Source organism: Lampris incognitus, chromosome 19 (assembly GCF_029633865.1).
Source record: "Lampris incognitus isolate fLamInc1 chromosome 19, fLamInc1.hap2, whole genome shotgun sequence".
In the NCBI taxonomy this organism is placed as follows: Eukaryota; Metazoa; Chordata; class Actinopteri; order Lampriformes; family Lampridae; genus Lampris; species Lampris incognitus.
In genome coordinates, this window is record NC_079229.1 from 29749247 (window position 1) to 29769657 (window position 20411).

Genomic DNA, 20411 nt, shown 5'->3' on the forward strand with positions numbered 1-20411 from the left:
AAAGGCACTCCAGGGTCTCCCGAGTCCTCCTTTTTTTTCCGGCCCCGGCCTGAACCCCTTTATCCCGTCACTCCTCTCTGCTCCACACCGGGAGGCGCGTCGGTCTCCTGCAGCACAGCGACCTCCAGGTGGACGGACGGCACGTCTCCGACAGCAGCCCGAGAGTCTAAATACGCTCCGTCAGGGCCCGGTGAATAAAACAACCCGGTCTGATCCATCCAAGTCTCCTCCGCCTCTCTGGGAGAGTCCCCTCTCTGGAGCGCCCCGTCTTACGGCTGCCTCTGTCCCCGTGCCACTGGGACAACTGCTCTATCCTCAGACAACAGAAGACATTAGATGGGAGTTAGTCCCATTGTAGGTCTATTCTTAACACACGCGTCGGCATCCTGGCATTGCGGAGATATTTTGGTGCTGCTGGTTGTCCTTACAGGAGAATAACAAGCCTCCTGGATTACTCATGCTAAATTGCCCGTATTAAGTTCTCAAGCCCAATGGCGAGCACGTCCAAGTAGGAGCGTCCGTATCCGGCCTCCTCCCCGCCATACAAGCCTTGATTCACAGTGCCATGATCGAGAGATTTATCAGTATACAACCTAAACCTGATACGAGACCTCCAATAAACAGACGTCTTTTTTTTTCTCTTCTGGATTTCCCCCCCCCCCTTTTTCTCCCCAGTTGTACTCTGCCCACGACCCCACTCTTCCGAGCCGTCCCGGTCGCTGCTCCACCCCCTCCGCCGACCCGGGGAGGGCTGCAGACTACCACACGCCTCCACCCGTACATGCGGAGTCGCCAGCCGCTTCTTTTCACCTGACAACGAGTTTCGTCAGGGGGGCGTAGCGCGTGGGAGGATCACGCTATTCCCCCCACTTCCCCTACCCCCCCCTACAAACAGGCGCCCCCACCGACCAGAGGAGGCGCTAGTGCAGCGACCAGGACACATACCCACATCCGGCTTCCCACCCACAGACATGGCCAATTGTGTCTGTAAGGATGCCCGACCAACCACGCCGGGTAACACGGGGATTCGAACTGGCGATCCTCGTTTTGGTAGGCAACGGAATAGACCGCCACGCCGCCCGGACACCCTGAATAGACATCTCATAGAAGTTGACGTGGCATGCAGTCTATGATTGTAGCTTCACATTGTAGTGCACATTTTCGTACACTTAATGGCCGGTGAACCAGAACGACTGATTTCGGGACTCACAGCAACTTATTGTGGATATGAAACAAATCTACATCACAAAACCAGAGGTACATCGTTGTCACAATAACGAAATCCTCAAACTGCAGTTTTCACTCATCTACTCTGTCATCAGTTTAAACAAAGAAAATAGGCCCAAAAAGCTCCTCTGGGGCGAGCTGTCCACTGTGATTGCCTGCATATTTTTTTGTGTAATACAAACCTCTCAATGTTTTTGGAAACTGCTTGGGTTTGGTTGAGTCCTGTTCTTTACGGTAAACCCACAAAGGTTGTGCAGAATCTTTCCAGCTCTGAGCTCAGCTTCAGTGATGGGAAAGGTTATCTCTGGGGTGGGACACGTGACTGCGGGCGGAGGAGGGCTTGGCTCATAACGACTGGAGATCAGTGGCGATTAGCACCGGCATGGTGTTCACAGCAAGCTATCGCACATGTTTCATTTTCATGCTCTCCTGATGCAGCTTATTACGCTACAAATCTGTCAAAGCCGTCGACTTGACACTGGTTTTGAAATCAGCAAGATTGGGGGGGCAAAAAAAATGCTGAAACACATCTGAAGCACCACAACGAGCAGCCTCCCACACTCTGCGGCGTTGAGATCGTGCCACATAATTTGACGAGAAACACACCGAAACCAAGTCAACAATAGTTGGAAGTATAACTGAATTTAGCATTTGACTTTGAAAAAAATTGCGCCGAAAACCAGGATATTGGCAGCAAAAACCAAAATTGAATTGGGGGGCGGGGGGGGGCATTGAATAACGTTCTGAAAAAAAATTATCTATATTGGATAGAAAAAATACTTGGTACTGCCTTGGTAATTGCCCAGCCAACTCAACAGGGTAACTTCAACAGCTATTTTTACTCACTGCTTTAGACTGTTGGATTGTGGACATTTCAGCCTCGAGGGAGAATAAACACCTAACGCAGAAGAAGCCGAGACTGAAGAGAAGCTTCCCAGTTAATATACGGACAACCGTTAGATAAATGTTAAATACATAATAGTTTAAGAAGGAGCAGCCTGGAGGGGATTATGCGTTTGGTCATGTGTGTGTGTGTGCAGGCCCAGCCACAGAAATGGCTGGGCCCCTGGAAAGGTCCTGTGAATGCCCCCCCCCCCAAAAAAATCTGCTTTACTCATATCAATGCATGTGCGTACACTCTTCTACTAAACACATACATGTAAACTGAGAGAGAGGCTTGATTTGATTTGGTTTCTCTTCATTTCGTACTTACTCAGTAACAGGGGTTATATATAGGTGCACACACACACACAATAGTAGAATTCTTTGACACACGTAAACACACCAAGGTCAACAAAGATCTGCTATGCTTACACCACACGTTTCCTAGCAGAAAATGCAATTTCACACCTTATGGCTTCATCTTCGTCTCTACACAGCAATCTTCCTTGTCTTTAAAGTCCATCTGTTTAGCCAGTTCACACTCAATGGCAAGTATTGCCATTATCATTGATTATATTTAGGATGAACATGGTTAAACCAAAACTGTGGAAGGATCAGTCAATTGCAGAGCACCAAATGCCGGAAAGTGGGTGGTGGTTGAACCGCCCAAACTCTCTCCCCTACCAGGTGGCATAACGGTTACAAATGGCCCGGCGAGCCTTCCATCCAAACTGCCTCGCTGCATACCAGTGACCCTCAAGAATGAATCGGACCATGATGTCACCATCTCTCCAAAGAGTGTGATAGCTGAAGTGAATGCTATTCAAAGCGCTCAGCCCATCACCGCCGGCAACTCAGACACTCCAACTACACCTGACCAAAACCAAAAAACCACTTTGGACTGTGGGAGGAAACCGGAGCACCCGGAGGAAACCCACGCAGACACGGGGAGAACATGCACGAGCTTTATGGGATGTTTTATTTTGTCGGTGTGCCTAAAGTCGAGGTCATGCTATGTGAACACATCTGACATGGAGTTCAGTTTTTCAGCTATCTGTTCTTTCCATTCTTTGGGTATTGGAGAGTCTCTGGGTGCATGTTAAAAAAAAAGGTGCAATTTACATCAACATCCTTCTTGAATCTTACTAAAAGTGACTTGACAGGATAACAGCGATGAATGATCTTAAAAGAAATTTCTTGAACTTTGTAGTAGATATCTGGAGACCTTATTATTTTTCCAAACCTAAGTCCTGAATCAGCTTATTCCAGGTTGCAATTACATATGGGACAGAGACACAGTCTTCCATTTGTTTTGGACTTGTGAACACACTCGGAGACTGTGGCAAGGCATCCGTCGTTTTATATTGGACTATATCTGTGATACTTTTGGACTTTGCTTGAAGAATGTCTTGTCTGGTTTTACAAATTATGGAAGAGAATTAGAAAATGAACATTTTCTGTGTAACCTCGTCATATTGCTGGCCAAGTTTTACATCCATAAATGTAAGGTGTTAAAAATTAAACCCTCTTTTTGTACCTTTAAAAAGGAAGCGGGGTCCCACATTAGAACATTACCTACTTCATGCAATAGAAAAGCTGTGAAAACCTTGAATTTATGCTCCAAATTTAACTTATTAATATAATTTCAATATATTGGGGGAAGGATGCTGAATATGGAGCTGCCAGGGAAGAGGAGAAGAGGAAGGCCAAAGAGGAGGTTTATGGATGTGGTGAGGGAGGACATGCAGGTGGCTGGTGTGACAGAGGACCATGCAGAGGACAGAGAGATGGAAACTAATGATCCGCTGTAGTGCCCCCTAACGGGAGCAGCCGGAAGTAGCAGCAGATATATAGTACATTATTTTTCTATATGTTGTTACTGCACCCTTTCATTTTTATAATTGTGTCAAACGTTGTTTGACTAAACTACTAATAAGACACATTAGCCCCATATCTGACTCTTTAGCCGAGCGGTTAGCGATGTCGCCTTGTGATGCAGTGCACCCCGGATCGAATCCCGCACCGGGCAAGAAAATAACCGGTTACATTTGTAACCCCTGGTGCTGTTTATTTGTTATTCCTTTTATTGTTATATGTATTTTGTATTTCTGATACTGAAAAAAAAGTACACAGCTGTAAAACGGCTAGCAACAGCGAAATGCACTGCAGTTGACGCCTTAAGGAGACGATTACTAGGAAAACAAATCGCCGTGCTATAGAAGAGGAGCCATAATAGCATGGCCAAAATAGTGACAGACTAGCCTACTAAACAAAATCTGGTGTCGGAGCACCATGACAGATGAAAACAGTCGGTGACAGCGCACCTTGACACAGACGAAAACAAACGGTGATGGCGCACCCCCACATTGATTATTAGTTGATTATTAGTCAAATAAATAAGTTCTACTTACATCGTAGGCGCACTCTCCGGGCTTTTCACTGCGAAGTCTTGACACTTCACTAGCTAGCTGACGCTTCTGACGCTTCACTAGCTAGCTGACGCTTCACTAGCTAGTTGACGCTTCTGACGCCTCACTAGCTAGCTGACGCTTCTGACACTTCACTAGCTAGCTGACACTTCACTAGCTAGCTGACGCTTCTGACACGTCACTAGCTAGCTGACGCTTCTGATGCTTCACTAGCTAGCTGACGCTTCACTAGCTAGCTGACGCTTCTGACGCTTCACTAGCTAGGTAACGCTTCTGACACTTCACTAGCTAGCTGACGCTTCACTAGCTAGTTGACGCTTCTGACGCTTCACTAGCTAGCTGACGCTTCTGACGCTTAACTAGCTAGTGTAGCTGACGCTTCTGACGCTTCACTGGCTAGCTGACGCTTCTGACGCTTCACTAGCTAGCTGACGCTTCTGACGCTTCACTAGCTAGCTAACGCTTCTGACACTTCACTAGCTAGCTGACGCTTCACTAGCTAGCTAATGCTTCTGACACTTCACCAGCTAGCTTACGCTTCTGACGCTTCACTAGCTAGCTGACGCTTCTGTGTGGATTTTGCTACGCAGCAGTAGTGCGCATGTCCATGATTACGCGCGGGCACACGCTTTGCACATTTTTGAACATACCGTATGCCGTAGACTCAGTGCTCCAGCTCGTTGATACGATAGTGTAAACTACGAATAAGACACGTTAGTCCCTAGCTAACGAGTCTAACTCTTTAGCCGAGCGGTTAGTGATGTCGCCTTGTGCCGCAGTACACCCCGTATCAAATCCCGCACCGGGCAAGAAAATAACCGGTTACATTGGTGGCAGCGGTGGGATCCGGAAGTGCGCAGATCCTCAGAAGTCTCTTCGGAGCGCGGGAATAACAAAGCGCGAGGGCGCGCTTCCGGGGAGGGTGACGACTGTAAACTACTAATAAGACACGTTAGTCCCTAGCTAACGGGTCTGAGCCTTTAGCCGAGCGGTTAGTGATGTCGCCTTGAGGCGCAGTACAGCCCGTATCGAATCCCTTACCGGGCAAGAAAATAACCGGTAACAATATAAACAGCCATGTTGATCTTTGTGTGCTATAATCTGATATACAAAAGAAAATTAGAACATTTCTAAGAAAGTATTTCGCCACATACATCCAGGGCTGCTTTGTCTTCTACCTGGTTCACAGCAAGCCGCTCACGTATATAACCCCTGGTGCATCTATCCAGACTGGGCTGGCACTCTGGGCTGGACCCTCATGTGTTCCTATGTTGCTATCATGCACATGTGCAGTATTGGCATGATCTGCACGGCCAAAGACTCCCTGAAACAGCTCAGGAAGAAGCTGTATTCCTTAGGTTACTGACCAAAGACTGTGCTTTGGGAAACCTCTCCCGTTGCTTATGTAGACCATGTTTTTGGCCAGCAGGTGAAGCTGGCTCCATGTGAAAAGGGTCCATTTCAATCAATCCTTCAGAGATAGACGAATCAAACAGACCGCCAAGGCCAAAACACCATCAGCCCGGTGACAGCCAGCTGTCACCTCTTAATTTAAGACAAAGTAGTTCTGACGTGTCATCCTTCTCAACTTGCAGATGTGTGGTGTTATTTGCTGCCAATCCAGTGGACAAATTGACAAGGAGGGCCCAGATAACCTTATTCAAAGGAATGTGGAATTAGGCCAAAGAGATCCACGACAAGGCCAAGGCCTAAAGCTCAGCCACAGTTTGTCTTGGCAGACAGGCACTTTAATCACAATCTCAAGGACTTAAAGAAAGGTAAGACAGGGGCGTCTAGACCCTACTGCCCCGAACATCTTCATCCTGCGACTCCATCAAGACACATGCGTGGCCTGGACATGGCAGGGGAAACAACAACAATTCCAACACTGAGTACCCCAAAGCAGAAATAACAGCATGCACACTCATCATCTCCAGGACAACGCTGACTCGCCTCAATTCACCGGTTTTAATTTGTCCGGGCCACGTTTCAGCCCGCGTGCGAAGAACGATTCCGCGTCAACAGCCTTTCCGAACTCCGCCCGACCCCTGATATGGACCGTACGGGGTCCTTATGTTTGATGCTGCGGAGTATGAGACTGTGTGTTCCGTCTTGTACATTACATAATTCAAGGGGCACTCGAATGAAAAACGGATGATCCTCTTCACCGTTTTCTCTCCATCCTCCGCCATGCTGCTGATGATTCATCTCTTCAGCAAAGGACAACACAGAAGTACAGGATGTGCATGATTGCGTGCTGCTGTTTTTGTTTCTCACACTATGACCTCTGCTGGACCCTCTGTGTGGTCACCATCTTCACAGATCGGCCGTGTTCCGCTTCAATCATCATGGCCCAGTTCAGGGATTATTCCCTTTTCATTCATGCAAAAGGCAAAAAAAGACTCTTGGAATGATTACTTAAACCTGTGTTTGGATGTGTTAACTAGTAAAGCTTGTCATCAATCAATGTGACTGTAATCAGCGAGCCAGTTTAACGTGTATAGTTCAGATCCCTTTATGTAATCAATGATCCGTTCATTGAGTTCGTAAACTGATTTGCAAGACGTTGTTTGGAAACACGTGTAAACTTCGTATTTTGGGCATCCGGGTGGCGTGGCGGTCTATTCCGTTGCCTACCAACACGGGGGTTCGACTCCCCGTGTTACCTCCGGCTCGATCGGCCATCCCTACGGACACAACTGGCCGTGTCTGCGGGTAGGAAGCCGGATGTGGGTATGTGTCCTGGTCACTGCACTAGCGCCTCCTCTGGTCGGCCGGTGCGCCTGTTCGGGGGGAGGGGGAACTGGGAGGAATAGCGTGATCCTCCCACGCGCTACGTCCCCCTGGTGAAACTCCTCACTGTCAGGTGAAAAGAAGCGGCTGGCGACTTCACATGCTGCAGCCCTCCGGGATCGGCAGAGGGGGTGGAGCAGCGACCGGGACGGCTCGGAAGAGTGGGGTAACTGGCCGGGTACAATTGAGGAGGGGGGAAAAAGGGGGGGAGCCCCCCAAATTTTTATCTTTGTTTTGCCATTTATCCACAGCGTCACAAGACGGGGCAAATCCATTTCCCAGAAGCCACCAAAAAGCTGTTCTTCCTCCACCCCTCTTGAACTGGACTTGGGGGCGGGGGGGGGGGGACAGCCGCAGATGTCCTAAAAAAACAGGACACTCCGTGGAAATGGTTGGAGGGATGAAGACGGAGTCAGCTGACTAGCACTTCATCTACCCTGTACGGGACATCTCTGAGGTCCGTCCTCCTCTTCATCACTGTAATAGAGGCAGATGAGGGAGGCCTGGGACTTGTGTGTACGTGAGTACAATACCGTCCTTATCACGTATACAGATATAACGCATTCAAAGCCTGTATTCAGTTCCAGTTTAATTTATCTCGGATGAATTCCTGTCTAGACAGGATTTCTGAAATCCCATCATAAGGCCAGCTTTCACCGTCCAGCGCAGACATTTCCCCCAATTTGTTTTGCACCCAAACAAGAGAAGTGTTTATGCTGTCAGTCGTTGACTTTGTTGCTTGTCGTCTGTCATAATTCCGGGGGGGGGGGGAGAGAGAGAGAGAGAGAGAGAGAGAGAGAGAGAGAGAGAGAGAGAGAGAGAGAGAGAGAGAGAGAGAGAGAGAGAGAGAGAGAACATTTGATGAGTAAATTGCTTGGTGATGGATGTCTCGTTGCAGGCCATGTCCAGACTGCACGTCCCAGTTTCTGCAAGCGAGAGATGCTGTTAAATCAATATTTGTAACGCTGATCTAGTTTTACCTCCGACTCTAATCCGGTTCCTAACCTGACTTGACCAGTGTGATGCAAGCCCGGGGACATCCTATTAACGTGCTGATCTGAGAACAGCTCTCGGTCGTGAAAGCCAAATCAGGAAAACATGTTTACTCATCATCCGGCCGGCAGCTATATAATAAAGTACACACGCAGACTTCCTCTCTTTTAAATAAGATCTTCACGGCGGGGTTGTTTGTTTTGAGTAGGCAACTAATCTCTGCATAACACCAAGCTTATATAGATTAGAAATTCAGCCTCCCTCCAAACCATTAGACCTACAGACTGTGGGCTGGATTTGGGATAAAGACTTCAATTCTGTATTATGCCTTTGCAGCAAATGGGTGGTTGTATTTGCTCAGATGTGCAAAAAGCCCTCTCGCTGTACATTTGAGCAAAATGCTTTAATTTGTCATACAAGACAAGTTGTGAATTTTTGGGAAATGGTCCTATTTTGCTGCTTACACACACATATATATTTATAATATATATTATCTATATTTATAATATATATATTATAATATATATATCATTTATACTTATTATATATGTTTATATTTATATATTTATCCATCCATTATCTTAATATATTATCTATATTTATAGTATATGTTTCTATCTATATATTATTTATATTGATATATATTATCTATATTTATTATCTATATTTATATATATATTATTTATACTTATTATATATGTTTATATTTATCCATCCATTATCTTAATATATATATATATATTATCTATATTTATAGCATATATTTCTATCTATATATTATTTCTATTGATATATATTATCTATATTTATTATATATATATATATATATATATATTATTTATACTTATTATATACTTATTATATTTATCCATCCATTATCTTAATATATATATATATTATCTATATTTATAGCATATATTTCTATCTATATATTGTTTCTATTGATATATATTATCTATATTTATATCTATATGTTTATATTTATATTTATAATATATACTTAAAAAACAAAAACAAATACAAAATTTCAAATTCAAACCCAAAAAAACAAACACAAAACGTGACTGTTTTTTCGAAGACGTCACGCGAGTTAACTTTGTGTGTGGGTTGTTCCTCCTTCATCTCCCGCTCGTCGTTTCCTTCCCGTCAGATGTGGCGCATTACACAGCAGCAACCTCCCGTTAAAACGCCAGTTAATCACACTCCATTCAGCGCTACCCCGGACCGCGGCGCCCTTTGAGGGATGCTGAGCTGTGCCACGGCGGAAATGGAGGCAAGTCTGACTGGCAGATCCGGGCGTCGCGCGCTCCGCTCACGCTGCTGTCGGGGGAACGAGGAAGACGCGCGGCGCGCGGCGTGGCTCTCCTCGGGACGGGTGGGTGGGTGTGCGCGCATCCGGACACTTTCTTCAGAACGGGAACGTTACAGTTTGACAGGCTGCCGCCTGGAGGGGCACCCGCTGAACTGCCCCATCACGTGACGCGGCGGGAGAGGCGCCATGATAATGGGAGTTTTTCAGCCAAATAATCCGTATTTTTTTTCTTAAAAAAAAAGGAAACATAAGAGTCGTTAATCCCTCTGACAGCTTGGGGATGTTGAAACCCAGTGTTTAGGAGTTACATGATTTTGCCACTGGACCCATTTGAACCCAAAAATACTCGCTTCCCTGTGGAGAACAGAGACTGGATGAGATACAGAAGATGTCCATTGATCACAAGAAGACATCTTTATTGTGTGTTGACGTGACCATATCAGTCTTATAATGCACATCAAGTATTGCTAACACACCAAACAGCAGCCATGAACGTTGTGAATAAAGTTTTCATGTCTGGCTATGTACAGTCAAGTCATATCTTGTCTGTGCGGCCCTTCACAGAGGGGCTTCACAGTCACATCACATCCCCCCCACAGATAAGAGATGAAACGGGTGCTGATGTACCAGGGAAAACACCAATCTCTATCGTATCCTTTGAAAAGAATCAGCAAAGCCGTTAAGGAAACCAAAATTTTTAAGATATCAGCAAATCTTTTCTGCGTAGGGCCTCAAGTTGCATAACATCGAGATGATTGAATAACACAGGTCTCCGCACCAGGGAAAAGGAAGACAGTACACAAAAGCACAAACACGATCACGCCGTAACGGTGATAGTGAGGATACTTCACTTGCGGAGGAGAGAAGAAGAAAAGAATGTCTCACAGCAGAGAAGCAGGCAGACACGAGCTCCTTAATTCATCTTGACGTCCCATCACGTTTCTCACCAAACATTTCCGTGGAAAGCTGTCATCGCTGTCATGCCAGAGAAACGTCAAGCTGGAAGATGTGAGGTTTCATTCTCACGACATGTCATGGTGCATTTCATTCACAGCACCAAACTTGTTCTGTTGTGTTGTATGTCGAACATCCTTTGCTGGTTCTGTCCATTAGAAGACACCTGATAGATGCAGAGCATCTGACAGTGATCTGCTTCCCTGCAAGGCTAACCCCGAGTAAGAGGACAATGGCCACTCCTGAGCCCCCTCCCAAAAATATTTCATTACATCATCATAATCCTTATTATCACTCGGGGTCAAGTATGACCGTCCTCCCTCTGGGTCCCTCTGGGTCTTCATGTGGGCGCATTGGCTGATCCTGGAGCCGCATAATGGGAGGACGCCTGCGCATGATAGCTTTGTACATGGAGCGGCTGATGCGCCTGCAGCCACCACATGGTCCTTGGCAGGGGGTGGCCAGAGTCCAATGGCATGAAGAATCAAGATGAATGGGGACCACCCTATGTTGCAGCCTTCATCCGCCTTCACTGCCATTGTGACCTGGAGGCATCTTCCACCAGTTCCGCCGCTGAGGTCTTTGTTGGATCACGCTTCGTCTGGAACCTCCCCCTTGACCTGTCCACCTTGGGTGACCCTGCCAGGAGCCAAGCTCCGGACGGCATAGCTCTTGGGATCACTGGTACACACAAGCTTCTCCACCACGACAAGGTGGTGACCCAGGAGAAGTTTCATTACATACAATTATTTAACAGATCAAAGCAGAATGGAGGAGCAGGGTGACTTAATGTTTCTAGAATAAGTACAACTTCAAGATGACTCAAAAAAAAGCCAAAACTTAAAATCACATTTAAGCCGGTTTTCTGAAACTGTTGTGTACCAACAAGAAACACATACGCTTGATTTATTGCAAGGTTTAAAAGTTTTAATTTTTGTGCAGGTTTTTCTAAACATTGCTTTAGATGATAAGAATTGGGAGCGGTTCTTTAAATCATAGTTACAAACATACAGACACAAATCAGCTCAGAATTTGGCAAACTGAGAACAGCAACTATAGGTCAAAATTTTCTTTTTGTAAAAAAAAAAAGAAGAAGAAGAGGGTAAATACAACACTGACAACAACAGCAATGTATAACAACAGATTACAGTATAAATCCTTAAGAAGCAGGAAACAAGTACGGACAAAAAGAAATAAAACTGAGCGGCTACAGTAGTTGTTTGACGTAAGCGCGGGAAATTGTCAAGCTAACTAGCCAAATCTGTAAAACTGCAAAACTGCCACTGAAGGGAGGGCAAGAGGAATTGGGATATGAGTAAAAACTATGCAGAGGTAGAGTTCAGTGCACAAGGCTATGACACACACCCAGTAACCAGTCGACAAGACGCCACACTTCCCACCGCCTTCGCCATGGGGTTTACCTCACACCGCTATGGGGCATCCTCTATGTTTCACCATCAGGCATGAGTGCTCACCTCTGGGTTTGGAAACACCAGGTTGGACTGTATGCACACACACATACAATAAATAGGATATACAATCTTTGAATACCTCTATAATGGCTGAGCCCACAACAGCAACTCCTGTATCGGTACTTTCCACGGTTTTGTTTTTGTTGTTGTTGCACAAAGCGACATGCAATACAACAGTTCTCTCTCCAAGTCCCTAAAACCTGTTCGAATACATTATGTGCAAGGGGCAGGATAAACAGAGACACGAATGGAACAGGGCAGTCCTTCATTACTCGACACTTTGGTACTTCTCCATCCCTTCATACATATCGATGTTGTCACTGTCAAATATTGACCGACCGATTTTCTGGTGACTTGACTGGAAATAACGCAACATTAATCACAATTTCCACTGAAATGCACAAAACACGTAGGATGTTTGAACGCCAACAATACATCGTGGTGACCGAACTTGTCGAGGACGCGTTTGAGTTTGGGTCATCAAGCTGACTTTGGCAGTCGGGAGAAAACACATTGCAGAAACTGGCAATATTAGCAAGCATGGTATGTTGACATTTCAAGCTTATTTCATGATTGTTGAATCCCACTTCACATGTCATAGCATATACCTTTAAGAAATGACATATCAATAAATGTTCTCGTCAAGAAAGACATTATTTTTATTCATCCCTTATTTCACATACATATCTAAAACAAGTGTTATCATTTGAAGTGACATTTCATGAAACCAGTAATGTTGTTAGACAATGAGGTAAAATCATTTTTCCTAAAACATACCGAAATAAGTGAAAAATGCCTGCATAACTCATAACAAATACGTACTTCCTTGCTGCTCAAAAACTTGCCATTTTTTGCAGTGCAAAAGCTTGATGTAAGAGTTAAACACTGGGAAAAAAATATCGGAAAGTGGTGTCTCCTATGCAGAGCCGATTTTCAATACCTCCATCTCTTCACTTGATTTGTCATAGAAACAAAATATCAAACTCTTTACCTTCCTCTTCAAGTACAGTAAATACTGATCCAATATAAATATTATAACATAATTCTCATTCTGTTTTTTTTTTACAGTGTGGCCTTAGTCTACAGACTCTGCACACAAAATGCAGGTATATACACTGTACAGAGGCAAGTTGCAAAATCTATACAATCCGTATTTTTGTAAGAAGTGTTTGAATTATCATGTAATGCTTTTTTTAGGTCTTTTCCAGAAAACAAAACAAAACAGAATAAACCCTGAAGAATCATGCTTAGTGGCTCTTATCTCTGAATTTTTTTCTTCTTTTTTTGCTTTATTTGTGCTGTATCTTTGTATGGTGAAAATAAGATGATTTTAAAGTGGGGGGGGCATTATAATAATTTGTTAGTGTGTTATTCTATCCTATTACAGGCACCACAGGTCAGGACACTGGCAGTGGATAGAGTTCAAAATAACCTCTCCGGTACGTCTCACAATCTGAATGTAATTACTAGACACCAGACCACCTTGTCTCTTTCCTCCCACATACAGTAATGCCTTGGCAAGCTTCGTTGTATTTCCTGGGAACAGTAATGTGCGGGTATTGCTTAGCGTGTGTGGGTAGATTGGCGGCCAAGCTGTGAGAGCGACCGCTCTATCGCTGAAGGGTCGTGGGTTCGACTCCCGCAACAGCTACATGTCTCGTGAAAGTGTCCTTGAACGAGACAACGAGTCAACATAGATTCGTTCGTTGTAAGTCGCTGCAGATAAGAGGGTCAGCTAAATGCATAAAATGTAAATCAACCAAACCAGAGACATTAAATAATCATGGTTATTATTTGTTAAGCAGGATTGACGATGGTTAGTCTGGCCTTGTGACTCAATTCTTCCAAAGGTATCAGAAGCTGTACACTGAAAAGTGGAAAGCACATCCTCTTTCCTTTGGAAAACTCTTCTGTTCAGCTCCAGTTTTGTTCGCCACTCTCCTCAGGTCTTTGTGAGGCTGATATATAGTAACACACATCAACAGCCAAACACCGATGACACAATCAAATACAAAGGCATACTTATCGGGAAGCGTGTATGATATTTAACCGTTAACTGTATAAAAAGGAAAACAAAACTTTGTGCTTTTTCTAAGAAACTGATTGAGTAAGATGATTAAAACTAAAGGAATGTACAAAGCCTATCCAAACACTGATTAGCAGGGTGTTTTTTCAATCAACCATAACAGACCACCACACCGTGAAGGTCCTCCTGCAGTGCGTGGCTGTTGGTGCTCGTGGGTTATGTTTGAGTTTTCACCTCTTTTATTACCTTTCCACTCCCGCTGACGGATGTTACTCTCTTTCGTAAGGCGTCTTCACTTCCGCAGGCTTGGTCTTCATTATCCAACGGCTTTCCCTCACCCAGGCCAGTTTGGTTCAGTTCAGTTCAGTTTCTGACAGTCCTGTTCAGTTTAGTTCAGCTCAGTTTGGTTCAGTGCAGGCAACCAGTGAGACTTCTTGTATGTACAGTTTACCGGGGGGCCGGAATAACACTTGGAAAAGTGCCACATTGGGTCTGTGTATACGTGCATGTGTGTAAGCGTCTGTCTATGTGAGTGCATGTGTATATATATATATATATATATATATATATATATATTTGTGTGTGTGTGCATGTGTGTGTGTGTGTCTGCAGGTGTGCATGTGTGTCTCTGCCTGCATTTATGCCGATATCGTTCAGGGAGACAAAAGCACTGATCCACACGACTGCTGCTCCCATGGTTTGCCCACTACCAGGCAGAAACACGTCTGGCAAGACCGCCCAATGCCTCTCCTTCCCTCCGCTGACGTTAGGAAATGATGGCCGGCGCCCACCGCACCACCGCCAGGTTGTCTGCGCTCACTGACCGCTTTTTGGCTGCTTTTCTCAAGTCCTTGTATTTGTCATCACACAACCGTGAGATGGCCTGGAGAGTCAGGGGATAAACAGCAGAGAGAGACAGAACTGCTGTCAGTAAAGACAACAATAAAATAAAACAAAGGGTCAGAAATCTGTGCCTTGCTTTTGCATTTTTAAATTCCAACAGAAAAGCACTCTCGCAACACAACGGATGGCCGTCTTCCCAAATGGGACGTTTTCACCTCTCCCACCCAGTATACATAGACGATAGATAGAGATAAGTTGTCCACAAACCATTATTTATTTATTTGTTTATTTTGGATCCTCCCCCTTTTTCTCTCCCAATTGTCGCTGCTCCACCCCCTCTGCCGATCCGGAGAGGGCTGCAGACCACCACATGCCTCCTCCGATACATGTGGTGTCGCCAGCCGCTTCTTTTCACCTGACAGTGAGGAGTTTCACCAGGGGGACGTAGCGCATGGGAGGATCACGCTATTCCCCCCCAGTTCCCCCTCCCCCCCAAAAAGGCGCCCCGACCGACCAGAGGAGGTGCTAGTGTAGCGACCAGGACACACCCACATCCGGCTTCCCACCCACAGACACAGCCAATTGTGTCTGTAAAGACGCCCGACCGAGCCGGAGGTAACACGGGGATTCGAACCGGCGATCCCCATGTTGGTAGGCAACGCTACCCGGGCGCCCCCGGAAACCATAATTTAAACCTGGATACTAATTCCACATAAGATGCAATGGGTTACACTTCTTCATAAAGACGTCTTCAGTAAAAAAAAATGGATAAATAAATAAAACAAAAGTTGTTATACTGTGAATATCCAGATAAAAAATGACTCTTTACACCCACACACATCCTCGACAATAATCTGCCGCGCGTGTGCCCGGAGTGTGTATTCGTTTAGTTACTGCCAGCCCACACACACGACGCTGTGATACTGTTTATAAAAGTTGGATTTTATTTTCCTGTAGCTGGTGGGTCAGAGGTCATTCTGAGTCAGTGACCACCGATGACACGGCGTTGTCGAGCTACCCGGCCTTCTCGCCCCGGGTTCAGCAGAGAAAACCCAACAGCGCCGACAACCCAGCCAACATGGGCTCTGCTGCCGAGGCCTTGATTCGGAGTTAATTAGCCGCCAAGGAGACAGTCGGTCAGGAGGTGGGAAGTAAAATAAGGATGGAGGCAGGGGCAGAAAGATACGAGGGAGAAAGAGAGACGCAGAGAACGAGCGAGCAATGTGGCCGGAAAAGTTAAGTACACAGCTATGCAACCTGACAACCCTCGTCTTTTAACCAGCACAGAGCTGCAAAGTGTGCGTGTGCGTGTGTGTGTGTGTGTGTGTGTGTGTGTGTGTGTGTGTGTGCGTGTGTGTGTATTTGGCTGTCTGTTTCTGTGTGAGCATGGTTCACAAGGTTCACAAGTCTACCAGCAGAACTGCTGCCAAACACCGGGAGCACTGGCAGGTCTTCACGCCGGCCTCTACTCAGTGTGTCGCACATCCAGCTTGAACGTGTGAATGTTTTATGACGTGGCTGGGCCACCTTGTGAAATTAAATATTCAAAGCGGGCCTCGAAATGGCTAAACAAAGGTGCAGGCTCTGAATTATAGATCAGACAGCACTGGCTTTGTGTGACTCAACATGATATTATTATATAACACAGCAAAGAACACAAAAATTCAACCTTAATACAGACTGGCTATCCTAAATCCACTTTAGTGTGCATGTTTAGTGTGCGGGGGGGGGGGGGGGGGGGGTTGTCGAAGGTGTCTGGCTGGGAGAGCTGGCGTTGGATCATTGGCTGGGGGAGACTGGTCTGGGGCGTCCGGTGGGCCCAAGGACCACGGCCCTGCCCGGAGCTGCACCCGAGGAGGAAGCACCGAGGGCGGTGTGACGGGGTGCGGAGGCGGGGCAGGCTAAGCTAACTGCTAGCCCATGCGCGGAGGCGGGGCAGGCTAAGCTAACTGCTAGCCCATGCGGACCGGCAGTTCTGCATGGGCTAGTGGAAATTGTTTTTTTTGATATGTTGGATACATGTGTTATTGTAGATTTGTAGTTTTTGTAGGGTTTTTTTTTTGTAGTTTGGATATATGTGTTCTTGTAGTTTTGTAGTTTTTGTAGGGTTTTTTTTTGTAGTTTGGATATATGTGTTATTGTAGATTTGTAGTTTTTGTAGGGTTTTTTTTTGTAGTTTGGATATATGTGTTCTTGTAGTTTTGTAGTTTTTGTAGGGTTTTTTTTTGTAGTTTGGATATATGTGTTATTGTAGATTTGTAGTTTTTGTAGGGTTTTTTTTTTTGTAGTTTGGATATATGTGTTCTTGTAGTTTTGTAGTTTTTGTAGGGTTTTTTTTGTAGTTTGGATATATGTGTTATTGTAGATTTGTAGTTTTTGTAGGGTTTTTTTTTTGTAGTTTGGATATATGTGTTCTTGTAGTTTTGTAGTTTTTGTAGGGTTTTTTTTTTTGTAGTTTGGATATATGTGTTCTTGTAGTTTTGTAGTTTTTGTAGGGTTTTTTTTGTAGTTTGGATATATGTGTTATTGTAGATTTGTAGTTTTTGTAGGGTTTTTTTTTGTAGTTTGGATATATGTGTTCTTGTAGTTTTGTAGTTTTTGTAGGGTTTTTTTTTGTAGTTTGGATATATGTGTTATTGTAGATTTGTAGTTTTTGTAGGTTTTTTTTTTGTAGTTTGGATATATGTGTTCTTGTAGGTTTTGTAGTTTTTGTAGGGTTTTTTTTTGTAGTTTGGATATATGTGTTCTTGTAGTTTTGTAGTTTTTGTAGGGTTTTTTTTTTGTAGTTTGGATATATGTGTTCTTGTAGTTTTGTAGTTTTTGTAGGGTTTTTTTTTGTAGTTTGGATATATGTGTTATTGTAGATTTGTAGTTTTTGTAGGGTTTTTTTGTGTAGTTTGGATATATGTGTTATTGTAGATTTGTAGTTTTTGTAGGGTTTTTTTGTGTAGTTTGGATATATGTGTTATTGTAGATTTGTAGTTTTTGTAGGGTTTTTTTTTTGTAGTTTGGATATATGTGTTCTTGTAGTTTTGTAGTTTTTGTAGGGTTTTTTTTTTTGTAGTTTGGATATATGTGTTATTGTAGATTTGTAGTTTTTGTAGGTTTTTTTTTTGTAGTTTGGATATATGTGTTATTGTAGATTTGTAGTTTTTGTAGGGTTTTTTTTTGTAGTTTGGATATATGTGTTCTTGTAGTTTTGTAGTTTTTGTAGGGTTTTTTTTTGTAGTTTGGATATATGTGTTATTGTAGATTTTTTGTTTTTGTAGGGTTTTTTTTTTGTAGTTTGGATATATGTGTTCTTGTAGTTTTGTAGTTTTTGTAGGGTTTTTTTTGTAGTTTGGATATATGTGTTATTGTAGATTTGTAGTTTTTGTAGGGTTTTTTTTTTTGTAGTTTGGATATATGTGTTCTTGTAGTTTTGTAGTTTTTGTAGGGTTTTTTTTTGTAGTTTGGATATATGTGTTCTTGTAGTTTTGTAGTTTTTGTAGGGTTTTTTTTGTAGTTTGGATATATGTGTTATTGTAGATTTGTAGTTTTTGTAGGGTTTTTTTTTGTAGTTTGGATATATGTGTTCTTGTAGTTTTGTAGTTTTTGTAGGGTTTTTTTTGTAGTTTGGATATATGTGTTATTGTAGATTTGTAGTTTTTGTAGGTTTTTTTTTGTAGTTTGGATATATGTGTTCTTGTAGGTTTTGTAGTTTTTGTAGGGGTTTTTTTTGTAGTTTGGATATATGTGTTCTTGTAGTTTTGTAGTTTTTGTAGGTTTTTTTTTTTGTAGTTTGGATATATGTGTTCTTGTAGTTTTGTAGTTTTTGTAGGGTTTTTTTTTGTAGTTTGGATATATGTGTTATTGTAGATTTGTAGTTTTTGTAGGGTTTTTTTGTGTAGTTTGGATATATGTGTTATTGTAGATTTGTAGTTTTTGTAGGGTTTTTTTGTAGTTTGGATATATGTGTTATTGTAGATTTGTAGTTTTTGTAGGTTTTTTTGTGTAGTTTGGATATATGTGTTATTGTAGATTTGTAGTTTTTGTAGGGTTTTTTTGTGTAGTTTGGATATATGTGTTATTGTAGATTTGTAGTTTTTGTAGGGTTTTTTTTTTGTAGTTTGGATATATGTGTTCTTGTAGTTTTGTAGTTTTTGTAGGGTTTTTTTTTTGTAGTTTGGATATATGTGTTATTGTAGATTTGTAGTTTTTGTAGGTTTTTTTGTGTAGTTTGGATATATGTGTTATTGTAGATTTGTAGTTTTTGTAGGGTTTTTTTGTGTAGTTTGGATATATGTGTTATTGTAGATTTGTAGTTTTTGTAGGGTTTTTTTTTTGTAGTTTGGATATATGTGTTCTTGTAGTTTTGTAGTTTTTGTAGGGTTTTTTTTTTGTAGTTTGGATATATGTGTTATTGTAGATTTGTAGTTTTTGTAGGTTTTTTTTTTTGTAGTTTGGATATATGTGTTCTTGTAGGTTTTGGATGTGCGTTCCTGACTCCTCATTTATTTTCATTTACCCGTTGGTCATTCAGTTTTGTGTACAACGTGCACGTTTGTCTGAATATATTCATTTTGAGTAGCGTGTTTGTGTGTGTGCACGTGTGCTCTGTTCTACCTCTAGTTTCTGGGCCTTGTCCCTGCTGAGTGGCTCCAGGGGGAAGCTGAGGTTGTTGGCCTCGGCCAGGGAGCGCAGGTCAAAGTAATACTTGGCGTAGACGCTGGACGGCACGTTGATGTTAAACTGCAGCAGCTCCAGGAACTGCCGCTCCAGCTCATTCCTGTTCCATTGGAAAGGAGGAGAGGAAGGAAAAAGAGCATTTAGCGAAACATAATGCCAAAATCTTTTACAGACAGTGTCTCGCCGCCTGCCGCCCAATGACTGCCGGCATAGGCTCCATCCAGCATCCCGCGCCCCCCCCCCCATTGGGATCAGCGGCTTGGATAATGGATGGATGGATGTCAGTGAGACGAACAACAGAAATACCAGAAATTAAAAAGAAACAAGACGACAGAATAGAAAATATACACACCATTTTTCTTGCAAATTTGGTAAAAGAAAAAAAAAGCCAAAGCCATCGAAATCGCTCTATAAAATGTGGGTAACACTTTCTATGAAGTTTGCATCTTTAACGCCCTATAAGCATCTATAACGCCCAATAAGTGTAGCTATAAGTCATTGTAAGATTGATTATAACCATGTATACGCCCTCACAACACCTCGTAACCACCTTTATGATACATTATGTCAACTTAAAACGGATTTATGCATTATAAATATGTCATCATTAGCCTGTTTATCTGCCAAATGTTATAATGCAGTGGTTCTCAACCTTTTTGGGGTCCTGGACCCCCTGTGTATTTTTGATCTACCCTGAGGACCCCTCCACCTGATCTTGGGAGAGGGGGGTTGCAATTTGATAGAAACAGTAGAAACTGCATTTTAAATTGCATCATAGCATTTATTCACTCTTTGGGGCAAAAGTAAGAGCT

At 43.4% G+C, this 20411-nt stretch overlaps 1 protein-coding gene across 1 annotated transcript in view; it reads right to left on the bottom strand.

Moving 5' to 3' along the window:
* Positions 1-11507: 11507 nt before the first annotated feature.
* Positions 11508-20411, bottom strand: part of ccny (cyclin Y) — a 75304-nt gene continuing 66400 nt past the window's right edge. Inside the window, exons 9-10 of the mRNA XM_056299513.1 lie at positions 19537-19699; positions 11508-14971 (exon numbers count right to left, since the gene is read on the bottom strand). Of these exons, the coding sequence (XP_056155488.1) occupies positions 14855-14971; positions 19537-19699 (280 nt within the window). The 3' untranslated portion in view covers positions 11508-14854. The remainder of the gene's footprint in view (positions 14972-19536; positions 19700-20411) is intronic.